At 51.4% G+C, this 20490-nt stretch overlaps 2 protein-coding genes across 2 annotated transcripts; both read left to right on the top strand.

The window, feature by feature from the left end:
• The first annotated feature begins 3763 nt into the window (after positions 1–3763).
• Positions 3764–5960, top strand: LOC131207327 (cationic amino acid transporter 2-like). The gene is made up of 3 exons (XM_058199941.1): positions 3764–4121; positions 4196–5224; positions 5291–5960. Exons 1-3 carry the CDS (start codon positions 3767–3769, stop codon positions 5683–5685), a joined length of 1779 nt encoding a protein of 592 aa, XP_058055924.1. The 5' UTR covers positions 3764–3766; the 3' UTR covers positions 5686–5960.
• Positions 5961–13255: 7295 nt separating this feature from the next.
• LOC131215374 (uncharacterized) lies at positions 13256–19243 on the top strand. Its single transcript, XM_058209763.1, has 6 exons — positions 13256–13521; positions 13588–13872; positions 13941–14667; positions 15337–15524; positions 16582–16857; positions 17116–19243. The coding sequence occupies exons 1-6, from the start codon at positions 13290–13292 to the stop codon at positions 19158–19160; spliced, it is 3753 nt and encodes a 1250-aa protein (XP_058065746.1). The 5' UTR covers positions 13256–13289; the 3' UTR covers positions 19161–19243.
• Positions 19244–20490: the final 1247 nt, after the last annotated feature.

A 20490-nucleotide genomic window follows, 5' to 3' on the forward strand; every position in this document is an offset into this window, starting at 1 on the left:
CGCCGTGGACCGGGGAAAACATAAACAGGTTGGACTACCGGTGGGTGTATTCGTGACGGAAGGAACCACTTTTTAATTAATACCGTTACCATCAGCGATGGTACCATGGTACTTATTTTCTGGTTCCGCTCTGAAAATAGTCTCAGTTTGATCGAGAGTGTCGGATGATACGCGAACGGCCTCGGCTCGGCCAGGTATTGTCTTTGGCCATCCACCGTCGTCGATCGTCCGTGTGGAGCTTCCCCGAATTTTTTTTCTGCCAAGTTGTTCCGAGAATTGTGAGTGCGATCAGCGCGAACGGAGTGTTTCGAGTGTACAGTGTCCTATTCGTCGAAGAACGGTACAAGGGTCTAGGATAATTAGGTTTAGGATAGGATTATGGGATACAAATCGGTCCGTCGCGTATTGCTTTCCGGTGCAACATAGTGGAAGTCGTTTTCGAGTCGGATTGATTACATAAAAAGGGGCGCTACATAATGGAACCTTGCCGTGTGTTGCTGGGCTTTTCCGTCGAACCGCGAATACTTTTGGCACCGCAATCCATTCGTTTCGCGCGCCGTGTGCATGTCCAATGGAGGCGCATGGTGTCGCGTGTGACTGACAGCACGACTGACAGCATGCCAAAGCCGAGCTGGCTGGATCAGTGGCGGATGCGTGCTTCGGACGAATTTTTCGCGAAGGATGCAACCGAAGGATGCGACCGACTTTTGAACCTTCATCCCGGGTTCTCTCTGTCTCTCTGTGTCTCTCTCTCTCTGTCATTCTGTGTGTCGGTGGGCAGTCGTCTATAAATCTATAAATAGGGCAATTATTTACAACCACGCGTCATGACCACGCGATCGGCGTGATTTTTGTCACACGTTTACCGCATTGCATGGTTGCTGGTTGCAAAATATTTCTAGGTCAATGGCCCTGAGGGAAACAAAAACCAACAAAACCGAACGAACAGATTTAAAATATTGCAAAAAGAAGGAATACATGACATCCGCGGTGTGCGTCGTTTGTGTCGGTGCGCGCGAAGCTAGTCGTGGTCGCAAAAACGGGATCAAATAGATGCGACGACGCACAGGACGAGATCGGGGTTCAGGATCGAACCGGTTCCGCTACACACACGGGTGCGTGCGAGGTGAGGAACCTAGTCAGTGAGCGGCGCCGGCGATGTTTACAACGCCGAGTGTCTGAAATTGGAACGACAGAAGCAGAATAGAACACCACAACCACGAGCCGCGAGCTAGATCGACCAACAAAGACGACGCCACTGTCATCGGGACGGATCCTATAAATCGAAATCTCTAAGTGCGACGTCTTGAGTGATTGATCGTGAATGATAATGTTATTTGCTCGCTCCATTTCTGCGAACGAGCTCACGCGTTCCTGTGCAGAAGACTTTGCGTGCTCGTGTGCGCTGTGAACACGTGCGCCTCCGCCAAATGCCTGCCAGAAGGGCGATCGTGCCAAAATCGTTAAAAACTTTCACCCATTGGTCTACCGTTGGCAGTTTTGACACCGGTTCACCGGCAATAATGATGGATTGATGTGTGACCATCGGATCGTAGCGGCCCGTGGCCCTTTGAATAACCGCGTCCTCGTATTTTTAGAATTCCTGTTGACCATTGTTGGGTTTTAAATAAAAATGGAAACGTTTGATGTAACTGACTAAATTGCGAGGCTTGGAATGTAGTGCAGTAGTTTTGTCTACATTATGGTTCATGGTAAAAGATCCCTGGGTACATAGCTTCAAACAATAACATCATTCATACCGATAATGAAAAGTACTTCTGCAGTTTATCGTAACGCTTCTACAAGTAACGCATTTGCATCTTAAGCCTATCAATATTTCCGAAACGTAAGGTCAAGTCTTAAATGTTTTACGATCGTTGTTTTTTGTGAACGGAACAGTTTCCCATCCTATGCAATATTCCCGTCGTGTATAGAATCAATTTTCCAAATAAGGTAATGAGTTGGGCAGCAATCGTGCGTTTGGTCAATGTGGTTTATTTCCCCGAAAATGTCTTGGAAGCTACCTTGAACTTCTTACCACTGAAATATTTCGTAAGTAGTCCGTGACCGTGCGGTACTCTTTAATTAGTCTACACAGCGACTCCCGAGATTTTAATCCAACGGATCTTTCTATCAGATCCATTTTGGAGAGCAAAGTAAGGACTCAGCACCGTAGCCAGTCATATCCCCCCTATTATGAAACTCGAATCGAGAACTCGATCGTTCGAGTGAACACAGTAAGACAGAAAGCAGAATACAGCAATTGAGAGGGGAGAAAGAGAAAGCTATAGCAAAATGAACTCAAATGACCGTTCGGGTTCTCGATTCGAGTTTCATAATAGGGGGGATTGTAGTAATGTTTATAGGAATTAACGGTTTTTGTAGGTTTTTAATCGCTGTTTTGGTTACCTTGCTTGTTGATGTAAGGGCTGTATCGTCAGCATAAATTGCCACTTCACACGCTCTTGTTTTTGGAATGTCGAACGTGAATATATTATAGAGGGAAGGACCAAGGATACTTCCTTGTGGGACACCAGCTGGTGCATTAAAAGATGCGGAGAGGGTGGTGTTGACAAGTACTTGATATTTTCATTGTTGATGTAGGTTTTTAAAATTTTTAATATGTATAGTGGGAAATTAAGTTTATGCATTTTGTGCCATACACTATCGAATGCTTTTTCTATGTCTTAAAAGACGATGGCTGTCGATTTGGTTTCAGATTTAGCTTTTCTTAAGTGGTTTACTACTCTGGTTAATTGTAGTGTTGTTGAGTGTCCTGATCTGAAACCAAACTGTTGGATAGAAAAAATATTATTTGAGCTCACGTGCTCTATAATGCGTGTCAGGAATAGTTTTTCAAAGATTTTACTTAGAGAGCTAAGCAGGCTTATTGGTCTGTAGCTACTCGGCTGAGTCGGATCTTTACGGGTTTGATTATTGGGATTATTTTTGCTGCCCTCTATGCATTAGGAAAGTAACAGTTTAGAAGACAAGCGTTGAACAGGCGAGTAATGAATTGTTTGGTTCGTAGACTGAGTTTTTTTTTATAAGAATGTTAAAGACTCCGTCCATCCCAGGAGCGTAGGTAGGAGAAAGCGGAGCATAAATGTTACAGTGTCCTTCTTGCAAGAAATCATACAGAATTTTCCCATTACTATTGTTGGTATTATTGTACCAGTATTGATGTTTGGCGTTCAAATCTCCAGCAATTATGATTTTCTCGGAGGAGCTTGATGATATTAGTTTTCGTAAATCTGATAGGTAGGTATTATGGCGGCCTGAGCGCATAGAGCATTGAACCGGCCAGTATGCTGCGTATAGATCAAAAGACTGTTGCACACAAAAAATACGTACTCCTAAGGAGGTGATAATTTTAGTTTTTTTATGGGACAGGGTTTTAAAAGGGATGTTACTTTTAACTAGGATGGCCAAACCATTAGAATGGGAAGTAGCATCTAATCTCACAAAATTATAGCCGGGTAGAGAAAGATTTATCTCCGATGTTAAATGGGTTTCAGTAAGAGCAGTAATATCTAAATCCGAGGAAGAGAGAAAGAGCTGCAACTCTGTTTTTTGCCTGACTGATCCGCACTGATGGGCATTCCAAGTAATTATCTTAAGTTCAGCAGGCATAGCGAATGATGAAGGTAGCAATAACATGAGAAAAAAGAGAGTCCAAAAGCGATTTGTTGCAAACCCAATCGTTCCCGTCTGAAGATCTGTTGTTGAACTGCTGCCGTTTCACGTTCCAGGTGACATGGGCCGGATGGAGAGCTTCTGGCAGGCGGTGAGCCGTAAGAAACCGAACGACGACGACGGCAGCCACTCGAAGCTGGCGCGCGTTCTCACGCTGCTCGATCTGACGGGGCTCGGTGTGGGCAGCACACTCGGGCTGGGCGCCTATGTCCTGGCCGGTTCGGTGGCATACGAACAGGCGGGCCCAGGGGTCGTCATCTCGTTCGTCATCGCTGCCCTAGCGGCCGCCATTGCCGGGCTGTGCTATGCCGAGTTTGCGTCGCGCGTACCGAAGGCGGGTTCGGCGTACATCTACACCTACATCACGATCGGCGAATTTGCGGCCTTCACGATCGGCTGGAACCTGATGCTTGAGTACATTATCGGTGAGTGAGCGAAGCCGGAACCGGCAACGGCGCTTGGTGCTTAATGCTCATGCCGATTGCCACTACCTTTACAGGCACGGCCAGTGTAGCCCGGGGACTGAGCGGCTACATCGATGCGCTGATTGATCATCGAATGGGGAATGCACTGAAGGAGGTGGTGGAGATCAAGGTCAGCTTTCTGGCCCAGTACCCGGACGTGTTTTCGTTCGTAGTCGTCCTGTTCATCACGGCACTGCTGGCCTACGGAGTGAAGGAATCGACCCTACTGAACAACCTATTCACCGGTGTCAACCTGATCGTGATCGCGGTCGTACTGGTGTCGGTCGGCATTAAGGCGGATCCGGCCAATTGGGCCATCCGGCCGGATGATCCCAGCATACCGGCGGGGCTGCAAGTCGGTGCCGGCGGATTCCTCCCGTACGGGATGGCCGGTGTGATGGCCGGAGCGGCCAAGTGCTTCTACGGGTACGTCGGGTTCGACTGTATCGCCACGACCGGCGAGGAGGCCCAGAACCCGTCGCGCAACATTCCGCTCGCCATCATCGGCTCGCTGCTGATCATCTTCCTGTCCTACTTCGGCGTGGCCACCGTCCTCACGATGGCCCTGCCGTACTTCCTGCAGGACCCGGTCGCACCGTTCCCGCGGCTGTTCGACTGTCTCGGCTGGCAGGAGATCAAGTGGATCGTATCGATCGGAGCAATCTTTTCGCTCTGCACCAACTCGCTCGGCGCAATGTTCCCGCTGCCACGCGTCCTGTACGCGATGTCCTCCGACGGGATGCTGTTCAAGCAGCTGCGGAAGGTTCACCCGAAAACGAAAACCCCGCTGCTGGCCACCATTCTGTCGGGCGTGTTCTCCGGCACGATGGCCCTACTGTTCGATCTGCACCAGCTGATCGATATGATGTCGATCGGTACGCTGCTCGCGTACACGATCGTGGCCGTTAGTGTGCTGGTGTTGCGGTACGAGCAGAACACCAACTTCGTCGCCAGCACGCAAACCAAATCGACGGCCGTGGCCAAGCAGCTGTTCAATCTGACCTGCCTGACCGCACCGAGCAGTCTTTCGTCGAGCATCGTCAAGGTGGCGGTGCTCGTTTACGGTGCGTAACGGGGGATCGTCTGGCTACACGGCTGGCTGTATCATTCGTATCGGTTCTCTTCCACAGCCATCACGATCTGCGGTATCAGCTCGATCCTGGTGCACGGGCAGGAGCACCTCAACCAGTACAGTCCCCTGTTCTGCACGCTTCTTACGGCGCTGACCGTGGTGGCCCTGCTGCTGGCGCTCATCATTTCCTGCCAGCCGACGGAGGCCCGCTCGCTCACATTCCGGGTGCCATTCGTTCCGTTCCTTCCGCTGCTCAGCATCCTCGTCAACGTGTACCTGATGTTTCAGCTCGATGCGGCCACCTGGGTACGGTTCATGATCTGGCTGCTGTTCGGTTTCGTCATCTACTTCTCCTACGGCATCCGGCACTCGGTGCTGGGTTCCGGCAGCCAAACGCTGTCCGAGAGCCAGCTGGAGAACCCGTTCGCCACATTCGGTACCATTAAGGTGTAGTCCGTCGTCCGGGTCGGACCGAGAGTACGGTCATTCCGATCGCCGTCGAGGGAATCGCTGAGTGCGCTGGGAGCGCCTTCAGTAGTTTTGCTAAAATGTTGCGTAGGGTAGGTTAGTGGACTAGGACTAGGACTTTGTGATCGATGCATTACGCGTCCGTCAGTCAGTCACTCAGGTAGCGAGCTGCAGCGCCAGATTTTGAACCCTAGAACTGTGAGCTAAACGGGTGTCTTACCTAGATTTGGTAACGGCACAATAAACACATTTATTTACAATCCGATCGCTATCGGTGATCGGTGTGTTTGAGTGTCATCTGTCAGAAAACACGGCGGAGTAAACGTTGTTTACTCGTAGAGACTCGTACAGGCTGGAACGTTTTGGACTGGTGATCTTTCCTTACTGGTGATCTTTGTTATCGCGGCAATCTGTCACTTGTCCAGTCACTGACTCACCCGGCGGCAATCAATTATCTGGGTCAGCGGCAGCACGGTTCAAGAACGAGCGGACGTGATTCGCCGGGTTCGCCCTTTCGAGTCCACTGATCTGCTGGGTAATCTCCTGGGCACACACTGACCGCAATCCAGAAGCAACGCCCTCGGGTGTTGGAATTCGTATACGGCGCATCAGCGAGTGCGATTGCAAGCGCACATCATCTTTTCTACCGTCGCGTGAGAGAACAGCCGCTCGGCTCAAGGTTACGGTGGTCGGCGTGAGATCGATCGGCGATCGGCGTATCTTTCGGTGTCAATGTCAGTCGCACAGCCGCAGTTCATCGCCGTTAATCGGTCGTAAGAATGCAAACAGAACTTGGCCGTAATATTTTGACCATTTTGATCAGCGAGCTCTGTGCGAGAATTTTGACAGCGACCCGCGAGCCCTTTGATGCGCCTAAAAGTATGCAACCTGCTCGACGACAAGGGCTTTCAAAATGCGATCTCGACCGTTAGGCCGTTACGCTGCCCGCTCGATCTCCGGTGTCACGCTCGCTCGATCTCCGTGTCCACCGTCCATCGTGTCTGTGCAGTGTTATCAAGTTTACGTAAGGCTTGCCCGGCAAAATTGGTTCACGACCAGCGACGATGGTGTAACCTTGCGGCGGTCGCGTACAATTTTCGCAGAACCGCGCGTCCTTAAGAACCGCGCGTGAGCTGAAATCATCCACGACGGCGAGACGCATTCTTTGGCCCGCCTTGATAACGGCAATCATCGGCGGCGGCGGCGGCGCGGGCACCGGTGGCCGAATCGAAAAACAACAAACAACAGATGCTCGGAAGCCATATGACGGAGGCCGGCAGTTTGGCTGTGGGGAACCAGCAGAACCGCAGCAGCAGATAATGAAACGGCAGGGAGGGGAGATACCGGCGGTGCGGGTGGCCATGCGAGAGACCTGCGTAACCGGAGCGAGAGCGTGAGCGTAACGACCGAAACGATGGCCAAGCACCGGGCTGGCCACTCTGCGGGCTCTTCAAGCGAATCCGGCGAAGCCAGTTGCGGTCAGGCAATCGTACGGCACGGTCCGACATTCGGTGTCGTAGCGCTGCTAGTGTGTGGACAATCGCGATCCAGTGCTTAATTGTGGCCCTCTGGCAGAGCTGTATGTGTGTGTTTGCGACTACTAATCCTGCGCAGCGAAAGATGTCTTCCGGTTATACAACTGCCGTGTAGCGAGAGAGAGAGAGAGAGAGAGAGAGAGAGAGAGAGACAACTCAAAAGTGCAGAGTGGTGTGCAGTGTTCCCGGTGTTGGGTGACGGTCCGTCATCGGTCCGGCAGACGAAGTTCTTTCCGATTTCGCTCATGTGGCCCACGCAGGCGATCGTGCGTTGATTACCGGGACACCGCCGACATCGGTGCTGTTGTTTCCGAAGCGATGTTTATCGTTACTCGGCGGCCCCGGGAGTGATAAGGCGTCGACGGCGACAGTGACTCCATATGGTGGCGGTGAAAAGCCAGCCACATGCCACACCGTTGTGCCAATGAACGAGACGGGTCGTGTTCGGTTTACGTTCAGCACTCATCCGCAGAACTCCCCAGAACGGCCAGCGCGCAGGATACAGAGCCCGGTCTTCACTGGTTAGTATCGCGGGAAGGCGCGCTCACCAGGATCCGTGACCGGGGCGGGGGCCAGCAGGCTATACGTCGACGATAAACAATTGCTACGGCGATTGCTCGCTGGCCGCCGCAGCAGCTTGCGCCCCCTCGCAATGCGGATGGGCAGCTCCCTATCTCTTATCAGCCATCATTCACGGGCGATCGTTGTTTGTCAGTGGCGCTCGCGCGCGATGGCGTCGCCATACCATGTCCTTGGTCGTTCGGTTTTAAAATGGTTTCTCGTGCGCCACCCCGCATCGCTTTCCGGACCCACCCTCCCCGACCGGCCGGGACTTTGAGGGCAATTGGGAGGAAATTGTTCAAGATAAAAATTGTGCAAATATCAAACTCGAAGACGCGACGCCCCCCCCATGTACCTTATTAGTTTTCTGGCGCATGTGACGCATCTCGTATCAAACACGCGAATTACTGCAATTTCTTTGATGGACAGTCCAGGTTATTTAGAGCTGCACTTGGTGTGGAGCATCAGCGGGTCGTTTGTCACAAACTCGATGTATTATCGTTTGCAGAGTATCAATCTGAAACGAGAGTGCGGGCGTAGCCTACTTAACACGGTGAGGCGCGTGAATCAGACCGCGAGGGTTACACATTCGCACCGTGCGGGAGCGAGATACCTCTTACCCTCTTATCGCTAAACACTTCGACTCCGATTACCGCCCCCGAAAAGGGCCTCCCGGTGCGGGCCCGGCCGGAGGTCGGATCTTCTCGGATCCGCTCCACTGCACTGTCATCTGCTACGCGCGAGAGAACCCCAAGCATTACGTAACGCGACACAATCACAAAAGACTGCGGTTTCGGTGTGCCAACGTAACGCGCGCACACTAGGGATCTGCCGCCCGGTGGGTCCAGCCGAGAAATACGATTCAAATCTTACTGAGCGGTAGTAATTTTACTTGAACGGCGTGTTCCTGCCACACTAGTTTCTGTACGCACTTTGTAGATCGAATCGACCTTACTGGCTGGTTCATGGCTTTTACAACTGTTGTGATGAACCTGTTAGCAAAACTGCTTCGCGGAATTGTCAACAAAGGATGACTAGATGACTAGATGACTGTGGCTGCGGAAGGATCATGGAACGTCACCCGATGACTTTGATTGCGCTGGTCCGCGGTGTCGATGATCTCATTTCAACGTTTCCATATCACTGTTCGCCTTCGAAGGGACTGGAACTCGGAAAAGATTAAACTTTTATCTTCCTCGTCTATATTTAAAAAAACAATATTGCGTTCATCCGTTTTACACTTCTACACTTCTTCAACAAGGAATAAGTTTTGCCGAAGTAATATGGACGCTATTTATTGGATAGCCGTCTAGTGGGCTATGGACGAATCCTGCTGCACTATTTTGTCTGAAGTATATTTTGTGGGAAGAAGTATTGTGAATTTTTGTATTTTAAGCGATTGTAAGCGATTTCTGACCACAGGATAATGAACAAGATTTGGTGCATTTTGTGAGATGGGCTGAGATTTACATCAATTAATTAGTTTCAGTGTGAACGTTGACTTAATTCGAGCGAATTTTTGGAGAATTCGTCGAACAGCAACATAGATGTAGTCTAATAGTGTTGATAGTCGAATAGGCATTACACGCCGATGGGGCAATGCACAAACAACCGGTAAGCCCAAAATGAGCACCATTCTGAAGCAGCCGGAGCGATACAGGGGATTTTCTACCGCATCGCATCGCTTTATCGGCCTGGATTTATCACTAAGTATACATTGATATCTGCTCTGGCCCGGGCCCGACGGCAGCAGGTGTCGTTTGGCGGATCTTCGATTAATCCGAATGCTTTCACCTCGGTGCCGCACCGGGAACGCAAAAACAAAAAGCGCCCACGTTGGTTCCACGATGATTCTGCGCCACCTGGTTAAATGAAGCTTAGCCGCCGAGAGCGGCCCATTCGACCTGCCGGGTGTCGGATGACGGATGATCGGCGTGAGTTTGAAACTATGCACGCCTCCCAGCGCCGAGGCCGATTTTTCAGGGCCATGTTTGTGGCGGCAAACGAAAACATGCACACTGCGTTATGCACAGACCCCGGCGTTTCACTCCGCGCCCACGCGATCGATCGGTAATCGGTTTGCTTAATTTTAGGGTTTTTTTTGCTTCTGTGACTTGTGATGTTTCTCTTGGTTCGTAACAGTTATGCGTGCAGCCACGTGCGCGAACCGCATCGAGCGCGCGCGCGAAAGTGAAAGAAAGAATCACCGGTCGTTTAGCGGCCACTAGCGGCGGGACCCGCGGGGCGTGGAAAGTATAACCATTAACGCAACATTCCGCAACGGCCGCAGTAGGGCCCGGAGTTGCGTGGTTGCGTGCTAAAGTGAACGCCCCCCAAGACAACACGACGCCCATCCCATGCCCCGATGCGCGTGCCGGTGGGCTGAAGCGTTACCAACTGACCGCGCTCCGTCCGTTGGCCGCTCCTGTCTGTTTGTTTCGCTGATGATCCAGCAGAACCGCCAACATCGGTTGGGCAATTGAAGCGGCCGGCATCGATTGACATTCCAGCTTCTTTGGGCCGCGGGGAGTTATCAGCATGTTGTTGCTCCCGCAGTTCAGGCGTAGACTTAGCGTACACGTGCCCCCACGATAGACACTCGGTGAACTTCTTGCGGGCCGCGGGTTGGAAGTTTTCCACCGCGATAGCCCGGTCCACAGATGATTCGGAGGCGGGAGATGAGGATTAGTCCAAACTAGAGCGCCTTCGAAACGATGTCATGGTCGCCGGCATGCCTGAACATCCGATGGTGACGTTATCAGAATCGCAGACACTCTGAACTGCGATTACGGACCAGAGGGTTCCCCTCCCGGGAGGTCTTGGTCTTCGGTAGTGACTTCTGGCGACTGATTACGTCTGAGGTCCAGTCCGGTCGCTAAGGCTAGTGTGTCCTGGGGGTTGTTTTGTGTACAGCATTCCGACTGATTCGACGGAACAGTAGGAGCTAGGCTGGTTCAATAAGTTCGTATGATCGATAATAAAAAAACACATTTATTACTCAGTATGGTTCCTTCCTGAACATCAATACACTTGTTCCAAAGAGACTCCAATTTAAAAATTCCATTCCTGAAGTGAGAAACTGGAAGGGCCTCAAAACTGGAAGGGCCTTCCGCGGCTTTTGTGACGTCATCATTTGTTGTAAAACACTTTTCACGCATGTTTTGTTGGGTCTGAAAACAGATGGAAGTCGCTAGGGACCAAATGTAGTGAATACGGTGAATACTCCAACAATACGAATTTTAATTCATGGATTTTTGCCATTTTCAAATTGCTCTTGTGATCGGGTGCATTGCTTTATCTTTAGCGGATGCGGCATCCATTTTGCAAACAGCTTTCAAAAACCCAAAACTTCCATCAAAATATTATTCATTCTGCTCAATTTCAGTGATTCGACGGTTTTCCAATACGATATCTGTATTTTTTTCTACGATTTCAGGTGTTGTGTCTGTTTTTTGACGTTTTTAGCATAATAACACATCGTTCAAAAAGTCCCGGGACTAACATAGAGATGGCGCTAATAATGCCATTTATATACCAAGGTTCAGAAGCACCAACCTTCAGATGAGGTGTGTCAAAATTTGACGTAATTCGAAACATAACCAAGAAAGTTATAGTGATTAAAGTGACGCTACTTTTGCAATCGTGAAAAAAATGGGACAAAAAGAGTTTCGTGTGTTGATAAAACATTGTTTTCTAATGGGAAAAAGCACTGTTCAAGCTCAGCAATGGCTTGAAAAACGTTATCCGGAATCTACTCCGTCGAAAACAACCATTTGTCGCTGGTATACAGACTTGAAAAAAGGTCGTTTTGATACAATTGATGCGGAACGTTCGGGTCGGCCAAATGAGGCAGTAACTCCCGAAAACACCTAGAAAGTATTGAAAATCGTGATGGTTGTCGGAAAATTAAAGTGCGCGAGATAGCTAAGATGTTGAACATATCAACTGATAGTGTATTTACTATTTTGCACCAAAAATTGGCTATGAAAAAGGTCTTCTCCAAATGGCTGCCACGTTTGCCCACAATGGAACAAACGATCACAAATCAAAACGATGACCAAATCGAACGAATTAGGCTTCCAACTGCCTTCTCATCCTCCGTACTCGCCGGATCTTGCCCCCAGCGACTACTGGCTTTTTACAGATCTCAAAAAGATGCTCTGGGAAAATAGATATGGCTCGAATGAGGTGATGATCGCTGCTACTGAGGCTCATTTTGAGTCAAAAAAAAATCGTTCTACAAACATGGCATTGAAAAGTTAGAGAATGCTGGAATGATTGTATTACAAGATTTGAAGAAGATTATCTTGATGAATAATACAGAATTTTGCCGATAAAATGATGTTTTCATAGTTAGTCCCGGGACTTTTTGAACGAAGTGTTAAAAATGTATAAAAAGAGACTTGTAAAAAAATGAAATAAAACTTCACAAACTTTTACACGAAGAGTGTACCAATGTAACAAAAAATAATTAGACTCGTAGCAGACCCCCTGTTGCCGACCATACGAACTTTTTGAACACACTAGTAGTTTAGGTGCAATCTATAGAAATCCTTCAAGGGAATCCCTCCACTGGACAAGTCGTAAACATAATGACATTCAGCCATGCAAAACTGTGTAATTGGTCCGCACAGTCAAACGAATGCCCACCGTCCTTCACGGAAGAACGTTTTGAGACCAACGACCATCTTGGACCACAAAGCGACCTTCTCGGGCACCGTGACACACCGTGTAATTGTTTCGACAACCCTTGTGACGATGCCTGCCTGCCTGCTGAGTCACTTTGTCAGCTATCAGCGCGGGCCACGACGCACGCGGTTCCCATCTTGACGCAGCGATGCCTGAAATGGAAAGAAACTCTGCAACTTTAATCTAATCTCTCCCCGAGACCGACCGGTCACAGACTCTTGCCGAGCGGTCCAAACGAAGATTCGGTGTATCCAGTGATTGACAGTGTGTCACTGCCTTTGTGCTGGAATATCTACGCCTCGCTCTGGTCAAAAGCTGTGGCTCTGTGACAAGAAGCCCCCTGCGAAGCTCGTTAGCCGCTTATCAGTGTGTCAGGATAAGCCTAGACTCCGTCACCATCTCCGGGGCAATAGGGTCATTAATTGCTGTCACAAGGCAACCCAACCAGAACAGCTGACTGACAGCGAGGTGTAGGCTGAGCCTCGCTTTGTCCGCGGCCGAGTCACGTGCTACTCCCGGACCCGTTAGACGTCCCGGGCCAATTATCGACGATTGATAACCTAGTTGAAGATATGCGGCCGAGGGAACGAGACAACCGATTGATAAGCAATTAAAACTTCTTCTCTTCGATTTCGTTTCCTTTTTCCAGCCGGCTCCGGATAAGGTTTCCACACACACGCACCTGGACCTGGACTCCCCTAGGATAACAGCCTAAGTTGAGCGGAACCCTTCAGGGAATCAGAGGAGCGAGTACATTGATCGCGGATCGACTCCCGGTGTCGATCGTCGCGATCTTCTCCGGCCATGGCCAGCCTGTCGTGCTGGCGCATACTGACCCGCCGGAAGGTGCTCTCGTACGATGGCGGCCCGGAGAAGCTGGGGCGCATCCTTAACACGTTCGACCTGACCGCACTCGGTGTGGGCGCCACGCTCGGTGTCGGCGTTTACGTGCTCGCGGGCCACGTCTCCAAGGATCAGGCGGGGCCCTCGGTCGTGCTGTCGTTTCTCATCGCCGCGGCTGCCTCGTTCCTGGCTGGTAAGTGTCCTCGGCGGAAACGCTGGTCCTGACGTGCCCTCTCACTCATAAACTTACGCCTTGCAGGTCTGTGCTACGCCGAGTTCGGAGCACGGGTTCCCAAGTCAGGATCGGCCTACATCTACAGCTACGTGTGCATCGGCGAGTTTATGGCGTTCATCATCGGCTGGAACCTGATGCTGGAGTACATCATCGGGTCGGCCAGTGTTTCGCGGGGGCTCAGCCTCTACATCGACACGCTCGCCAACGACACGATGAAGCTCCGGTTTCGGGAGGTGGCCCCGATCGAGTGGGACTTCATGTCGGAGTACTTTGACTTTTTCGCCTTCTCGGTGGCGATCTTGCTCGGCGGTACGTGCCTCGGTGGCCTACGTCATCAGGTTTCCCACAATAATCTCCGTTTCCGTCTCCTCTTCTAGTCGCGCTGGCGTTCGGATTGAAAAAGTCCACGATGGTGAACAATGCGTTCACCGTGCTCAACATCTTCATCGTGCTGTTCGTGATCGTGGCCGGTGCGATCAATGCCGACGTGGACAACTGGCGCATCGATCCGGCCACCGTGCCCAACATCTATGCGCCCGGCGACGGAGGTTTCTTTCCGTTCGGCTTCGAGGGAACGCTGCGTGGAGCGGCCACCTGCTTCTTCGGGTTCGTCGGATTCGACTGCATCGCGACGACGGGCGAAGAGGTCCGGAACCCCCGGAAGGCGATCCCGCGGGCGATCCTCTTCTCGCTGTGCACCATCTTCCTGGCGTACTTTGGCGTCTCGACCGTCCTCACGCTGATGTGGCCGTACTACAAGCAGGACGTGAACGCACCGTTGCCGCACGTGTTCAACGAAATCGGATGGCACTTTGCCAAGTGGATCGTCGCGATCGGTGGCATTATCGGGCTGGTGGCCAGCCTGTTCGGGGCGATGTTCCCTCAGCCACGCATCATCTACGCGATGGCACAGGATGGACTCATATTCCGCTTTCTGGGCGAGGTTAGTCCACGCTTCAAGACGCCCGTCATCGGGACGCTGTGCGCGGCGAGCCTTACCGGCACGCTCGGGGGGCTGTTCGACCTGAAGGCGCTCGTCAACATGCTGTCGATCGGTACGCTCATGGCGTACACCGTCGTCGCCATCTCAATACTCATCCTGAGGTAGGTCGCCACCCGTCCGCGGAAGGGTTTCGATGCCGCCGATTGCACAACACCCGCCGACGCCGAGCGGCTCAACCTTCGCCGGAGTGAAATGATGCTTGACCGCCCGTTCGGTGGGCTGCAATTTTCCGACGCCGATGATTTACGACTTTCGTTCGCGGTATTCGGCCAGCTGCAGCGCTTTCTCGGTGGATCCTGCACCGGAAGCGACCGTTACCCAACCGAGGCGGACCGAGTCTTGACCTTGCCCACCGGGTTTTTATTCCTCGCTATTGATTTTGTCCATTCCGAAGCGAAGCTGGTTGGAAAGCTAGCCGGCACAAGTAAAAGTTACGATCGGTGCTTACTGTCGCAGCGTCGCTTTCAGATTATTTAAGATTGATTGGCCGAACGCTAATGTTTTATGGATCCGAGGCCCGGCTGCTAATGAGGTTTTATAACTCGCGTTCATGTCCATTGCATGAGATGACCAGCACGATGCTCTGGGAATGATTTATGTTTGTATCATATTCGATTAACGCGTTATCCGGCGGCGGTGATCAGTCGATCGAATGCAAAGGCGGTAGCGATCGCCAGGCGTTGCATCAGCCCTTCACGCGGTCCGCCCTTCGTTTCGTTTCACTTTGCGTCTAATTATTCCGCCATTCACTTCCACCCCTCGGTGTGTAGGTTTTCGGAAAACCCCGATCCGGCGATTCCGTCCACGAGCAGGGATGTGTACGAGTCGTCGAATTTGCTGAAAGCGCGCGAACGCGTGACGGGTTCGGTCTTCTGCAAACAGCTGCTCAATCTCTCCTGCGTCCGGCTACCGACGAACGTGTCCGCCCGTGTGGTCGGCGTGCTGGTGACAGTCTATTGTAAGTACCCAGATCCGCGGGTTAGCGGTTCCATGGTTGGCCGATCACAACCCCATATTTAGTTTTTAAGTCACATCAGCCGCATCCTGTGCAACCTTTCTGGTCATCGCACGTCGGTCCAAGAAAGTAGAAAAAAGATTTCAACTTAACTTAGACTGCATTGTGTCTCATTGTGTGACGTCCCCTTTAGCGGTTCTATGAGCATAGAACTGAAATGCGTGGTCTGTTAAAAACATATCGCTGATTTTGCATTATTTTTCGAAAACTACTATAAGAAACAAACGGCTGAATATTTTTCGATGCTTGAAATTTTATTTGAAAGGTCGATTTACCAAATTTGTGTCTAAAATACAATTTAGGTAGCAGCAAATTGGGAAATATGAAAAACTCTTTTCCAAAGTGGTAGGTCTCAACTCAAACGGTACAATATTTGAAAAGCTCATTTTGTTTAATCTCATTTACACCTCGATGGCTATGTTAATTAGCAGAATTGTCGTTTTTGGGTTCAAAAAACCCACACGTCATGCACGGGAAGTCAATGCACCCAAAACGAGAGGCTAGACGGTGGGGATTTTGCCTGATTGGTTCTTCAACGAAAATGAAGAACTTGGACGGCATTTGCCTGTAACAGGACGGCGCTACGTGCCATACGGCGACAGCCACAATCGATATTTATTTATGTTATGCGAACAAACCAGCAACTATTGAGGACCTCAAGACCCAATTTCAAGTTGCTATTGCCGATATCAAACCAACAACGAAATCATTAATCCACACACTGAAAAAACTCCAATCCAACAGAAGAAAACTGTAGCACTTCTGTCGCGATACCCTTTGAACAGACCTCGTATAGCAAAGGCAAATAGGGATCAGCTTAGGCTAGGAACTCGATCTCGATGGGAATCCGTTTCGATCAATTGCAAAGTCTTCAAGTAAATCCGTAAAACGTTTTTGTTTGCAACATAATTGAGCATCTGATGTATCTGATAGAATTTATGGTCAGAGTTGCAGGACGAGTATTGCTTTCTGTAACAGTGTGTTTCGCTTAACTTTGCAGGTCTCCTCTCGATAGCACTAGCGCTGACGATCTACTACGCGCAGGATGCGCTCTACGAGGCGGAAGCGTGGGCTTGGACACTGTTTGGCATACTGCTCGCCTGCACCCTGCTCGTCCTGCTGCTCATCTCCATACAGCCGCGCGAGCAAGCGGACGCCCCGTTCCGGGTACCCCTGGTGCCGCTCCTGCCGGGGATCAGTATTTTTGTCAACATCTACCTGATGCTGATGCTCGACGTCTACACCTGGATACGGTTCGGTATCTGGATGGCATTCGGTAGGTTCGAGTTTCGCTCCATTAACTCCATTAACCTTAGTACGTACGAAAAACTAACGCAGTAATGGCTGCACCAGTAGAGAGCCAACATCCTTCCCGTTTCTCCCAGCGCGTAGCCCCTCACTAACCTAACGTTTGCATGACACCTTCTCTTTCGTTCTGTTTCTTCCTCGCTCCGTCCAATCCTTTTTGCTCGCTAACAACCCGCTCACAACCCGACTTCCCGACCTCACCCTGCACGAAACCCGCGCCCGCTAGGGTTAGCAATCTATCTGATGTGCGTATGTGTCAACAACACGCGGGACGCGAAGAACGTCGACGTCCGGGTGCCGACCATCGAAGTGATCCCCTCCGATCAGGAAGGCTCGATGGAGACCGGCTCGATCGATGCCGACCGGCGAGCCATCGGAGCCGCTCCGACGGAACACTATCAATCGCAGAACGGGTTCTACTCCCAGAATCTCAACACGGCGGTCCGATCGGTTGCTGAAGTCGCTACGGGCCGGGATGCTGGTCTGTTGCCGGTCCTGGCCCAACCGAAGGAGAGTGCTGCCCTGGCCCTAGCGCCGATCGCTGCCCTGGCCGTCGTTCCCGAGCTGGAGGAAGACCAGAAGCAAACGAAGGCCTCGGGCACACCACCGAAGAGTACCTTCGACGAGATCATTCCCCTGTCGGAGCTGGCCGAAGGGTTCACGGAGAAAGTGGAACCGAACGGGAAGGTGTACTTCGTGGCCCACCAGCAGCAGCAACCGGGTGCCGAAGCGCCCGAACCCAGCTCGCTGAGCGAAGAGAAGGAAACGTCCAGAGCGATCGCCTTCCTGGACAACATACTGAACGACGAGGACACGGTTCCGTCCGGTGAAGAACCGCTCAGCTCGGGTGACTACAGCGGCGGCGGTGGCATCGGGCAGCGGGGTACCGGCAATCCCGGAACCCTGGACGATGACGCAGCTTCGCTGGCAAGCCCGGTCTTCCGCGAACGGTCGGTGGTGGCGGACATTCATCGTGCAAACGACGTCGAGGTACCGATCGATGTCCCAGTGCCGAAACCGACCCCAGAGGAGCAATCCGAGCAGGCGTCCGATGATACGAAACTGGAAGCCCGTATCCCTCCGATCAAAATAATCCCAGTCGAGAGCGCACCGGTGCCGGATCCGGCCACGAAACTCAAGCCCCGGGCCATCTACGTCGATAAAGGCGGTGAGGCAGGCGGCACTCCGAAGGTGCTAACGGAGGACGAGCAGGAGTTCATCAATTTCCGGGCGGTCGAGAAGGAACGGTTCATGACGCATCTCAGCACGCTGTTGGTCAATCCCCAGAAGCCGATCCTGAAGCGACCGGAAGATGATCCGTCCACCCCGACCGTCGTAGCGCTCAATCGATCCAGCAGCGAGCCCAGCTTCGTGCTGCTGTTGAACAAACTGAACGGTTCCGATTCACCGCAGGAAAGTGAAACGGACGAGCCGGAGGAGAAGGTGCGACCCGAGCCCAAAAGCATGGGTGCCATTCCGCCGGCCCCAAAGTTTGACGCGACGCTCTTCAACACGATCCGGGCCGGTGGTTTACCGGTGGATCTGGCGCCCCGAAGTCCGATCCCGCAGGCGCCCAAGTTTGATCCGGTACTGTACAACACGGCGACGCTCGGTAAGGGGAAGGCGCAACGGGCCTCCATCCTGCCACCGGCGGATGAGGTGGCACCAAAGTCCAAAGCAGTCCCTCCCCCGTCGGTCGGCGTCGGTCAGTATTACGAGCTGGAGCTGAAGAAGTTGAAACCGATTGCGGTCGTCCCGGTCGTCGGCAAAGTGAACGAAACTTCACGGACGGTGGACGATCCGCGTGAGGAATTCAAATCGAGGTTGTCGAGGATACTGCAACGAGGGCCACTGGAGGCTCCGGGGCGCCCGAAAACTCTAGCCCCGAACAGTGTGGGCGCGGTCAGTGCCGACAATATTGCGCCAACGAGCCCGGCACAGAAGGCGTCCGCGCTGCCAGCGGCCTCCAGTACCGATTCCGGGCTCGGTCTGAGTTCGTCCAGCCTGGCGATGGTGTCCACGGTGGCGGCCGAAGCCACGAAACCACCGGCCACCGTGAAGCGCGACGAAAGCTTCCGGGATCGGGCCCGGGGCTTCGATACGGCCAAGATGAAGCAGAAGCTGCTGTTCGATGATGTGCTCAAATCGATCAACCCGGAGACGCGACCGAGCAGCATACGGAACTCGGCCGAGAACCGGGTGTCGTTCCGCCACTTCAAGGAGGGACTGCGGAAAACGGTCCCCCCGAAGCAGTTCCTTCCGAGCGCGTGACCACCCGAGCACCCGGATACAGTCTGATCTCTTGCGTGGCCATCGATCCAGCGTGTTATTTCGTTCGGTTTGTGTGTTCGAGTTTACCGCCCCAGTAGTTAGATCCCCTCGGTAGTAGTAGTGTCCTGCATGAACCATCCTGCCTGCCTGCCTGCCTGCCTGCCTGCTAACATCCGTAAGGTGCCAGTGGCATCTAAATTAACCGGCCAAACGAGTACAGTAAGCAACTCCCAACCCGTGTGTGCCGTAGTTTGAGAGAAGCTGTTTGATGAAGCCAAAAGTTCGTAGATCGATAGACCCTTCCTTGTAATTGTTTTATTTTGTATTTTTAACGTAGAAGAACTCAAGAGGCTTTTCTGAGAAATTAATTTTATTCTAAGGTAGCACATTAAGGAACGGAGCCGTACATCGAACCGTTTCACGGTAATCCAATTTAGGAGTACCGTAGAACCAGGAGCGTAATCTAATTTACGCTCATTGACCTTGGCTTTGTTATGTTTTTTCATGCGTTTGGGCTCCTCTTTCTCGACGCACCCCAATGAATGAATGGCCCCATAAAAAATTGGTGTGGCCCACAATTTATGTCTGAGGCCACGTTATGGCTCCACCTATAAAGTTCGAGATCGAGATAACTTTAATAACCCATGTCCACGAGTGAAACACTTTTATTGAGGATTAAATTGCACATTAAAGAGTGTTGTTTTTTTTGTGTGAGCCAAATCATAGTTTTAAATGTGTTTTGTCAATCATTAGTGCACTGAGAGGATCCTTAAAATGCGACAACGAATGATAACCCAAATCCCTGACACTGTCTTTTGACTGTTTTAATAATGGAATGAAATAAGTAATGTAATAGAATTTTATTAATCACCATAATTGGTAACCGAAATGGTGCTGGCCGAATCGGAATCCGAACCCTACGAACATTGTGCTTCATTCGATGGTAACTCAACGCCTCAATTCGATAACTTCTATTAATCTGCCATCTCTCCTGTCTCTTCAACGAAAGGTTTGGCGATATACGCATTTTACGGTTTCAAAAACAGCTACAGGGAAGTGTACGCCAGTCACTTCGGATGGACAAAGATGAAGTACGTGCACTAGAGCGATCCGGCGGATCGGAAGCCGAGCCCGGAGATCGCAAATCGCAGGACCCCGTACGAAGACTGCAAGGACGGACGGCCATCCAGTATGGGCGTGACATTTAGACGCCACCGGGGCCGACCTAAGTTAAGCTAAAATAGTAAGGGTACGAGAGGTTAGAAAAACACACAAATGGCAAAGAAGCTTCCGGAAGCGGCCGGAAGTGTGTGCGAATACGAATAGGTAT

This window comes from Anopheles bellator, chromosome 1 (assembly GCF_943735745.2).
Source record: "Anopheles bellator chromosome 1, idAnoBellAS_SP24_06.2, whole genome shotgun sequence".
Lineage (NCBI taxonomy): Eukaryota > Metazoa > Arthropoda > Insecta > Diptera > Culicidae > Anopheles > Anopheles bellator.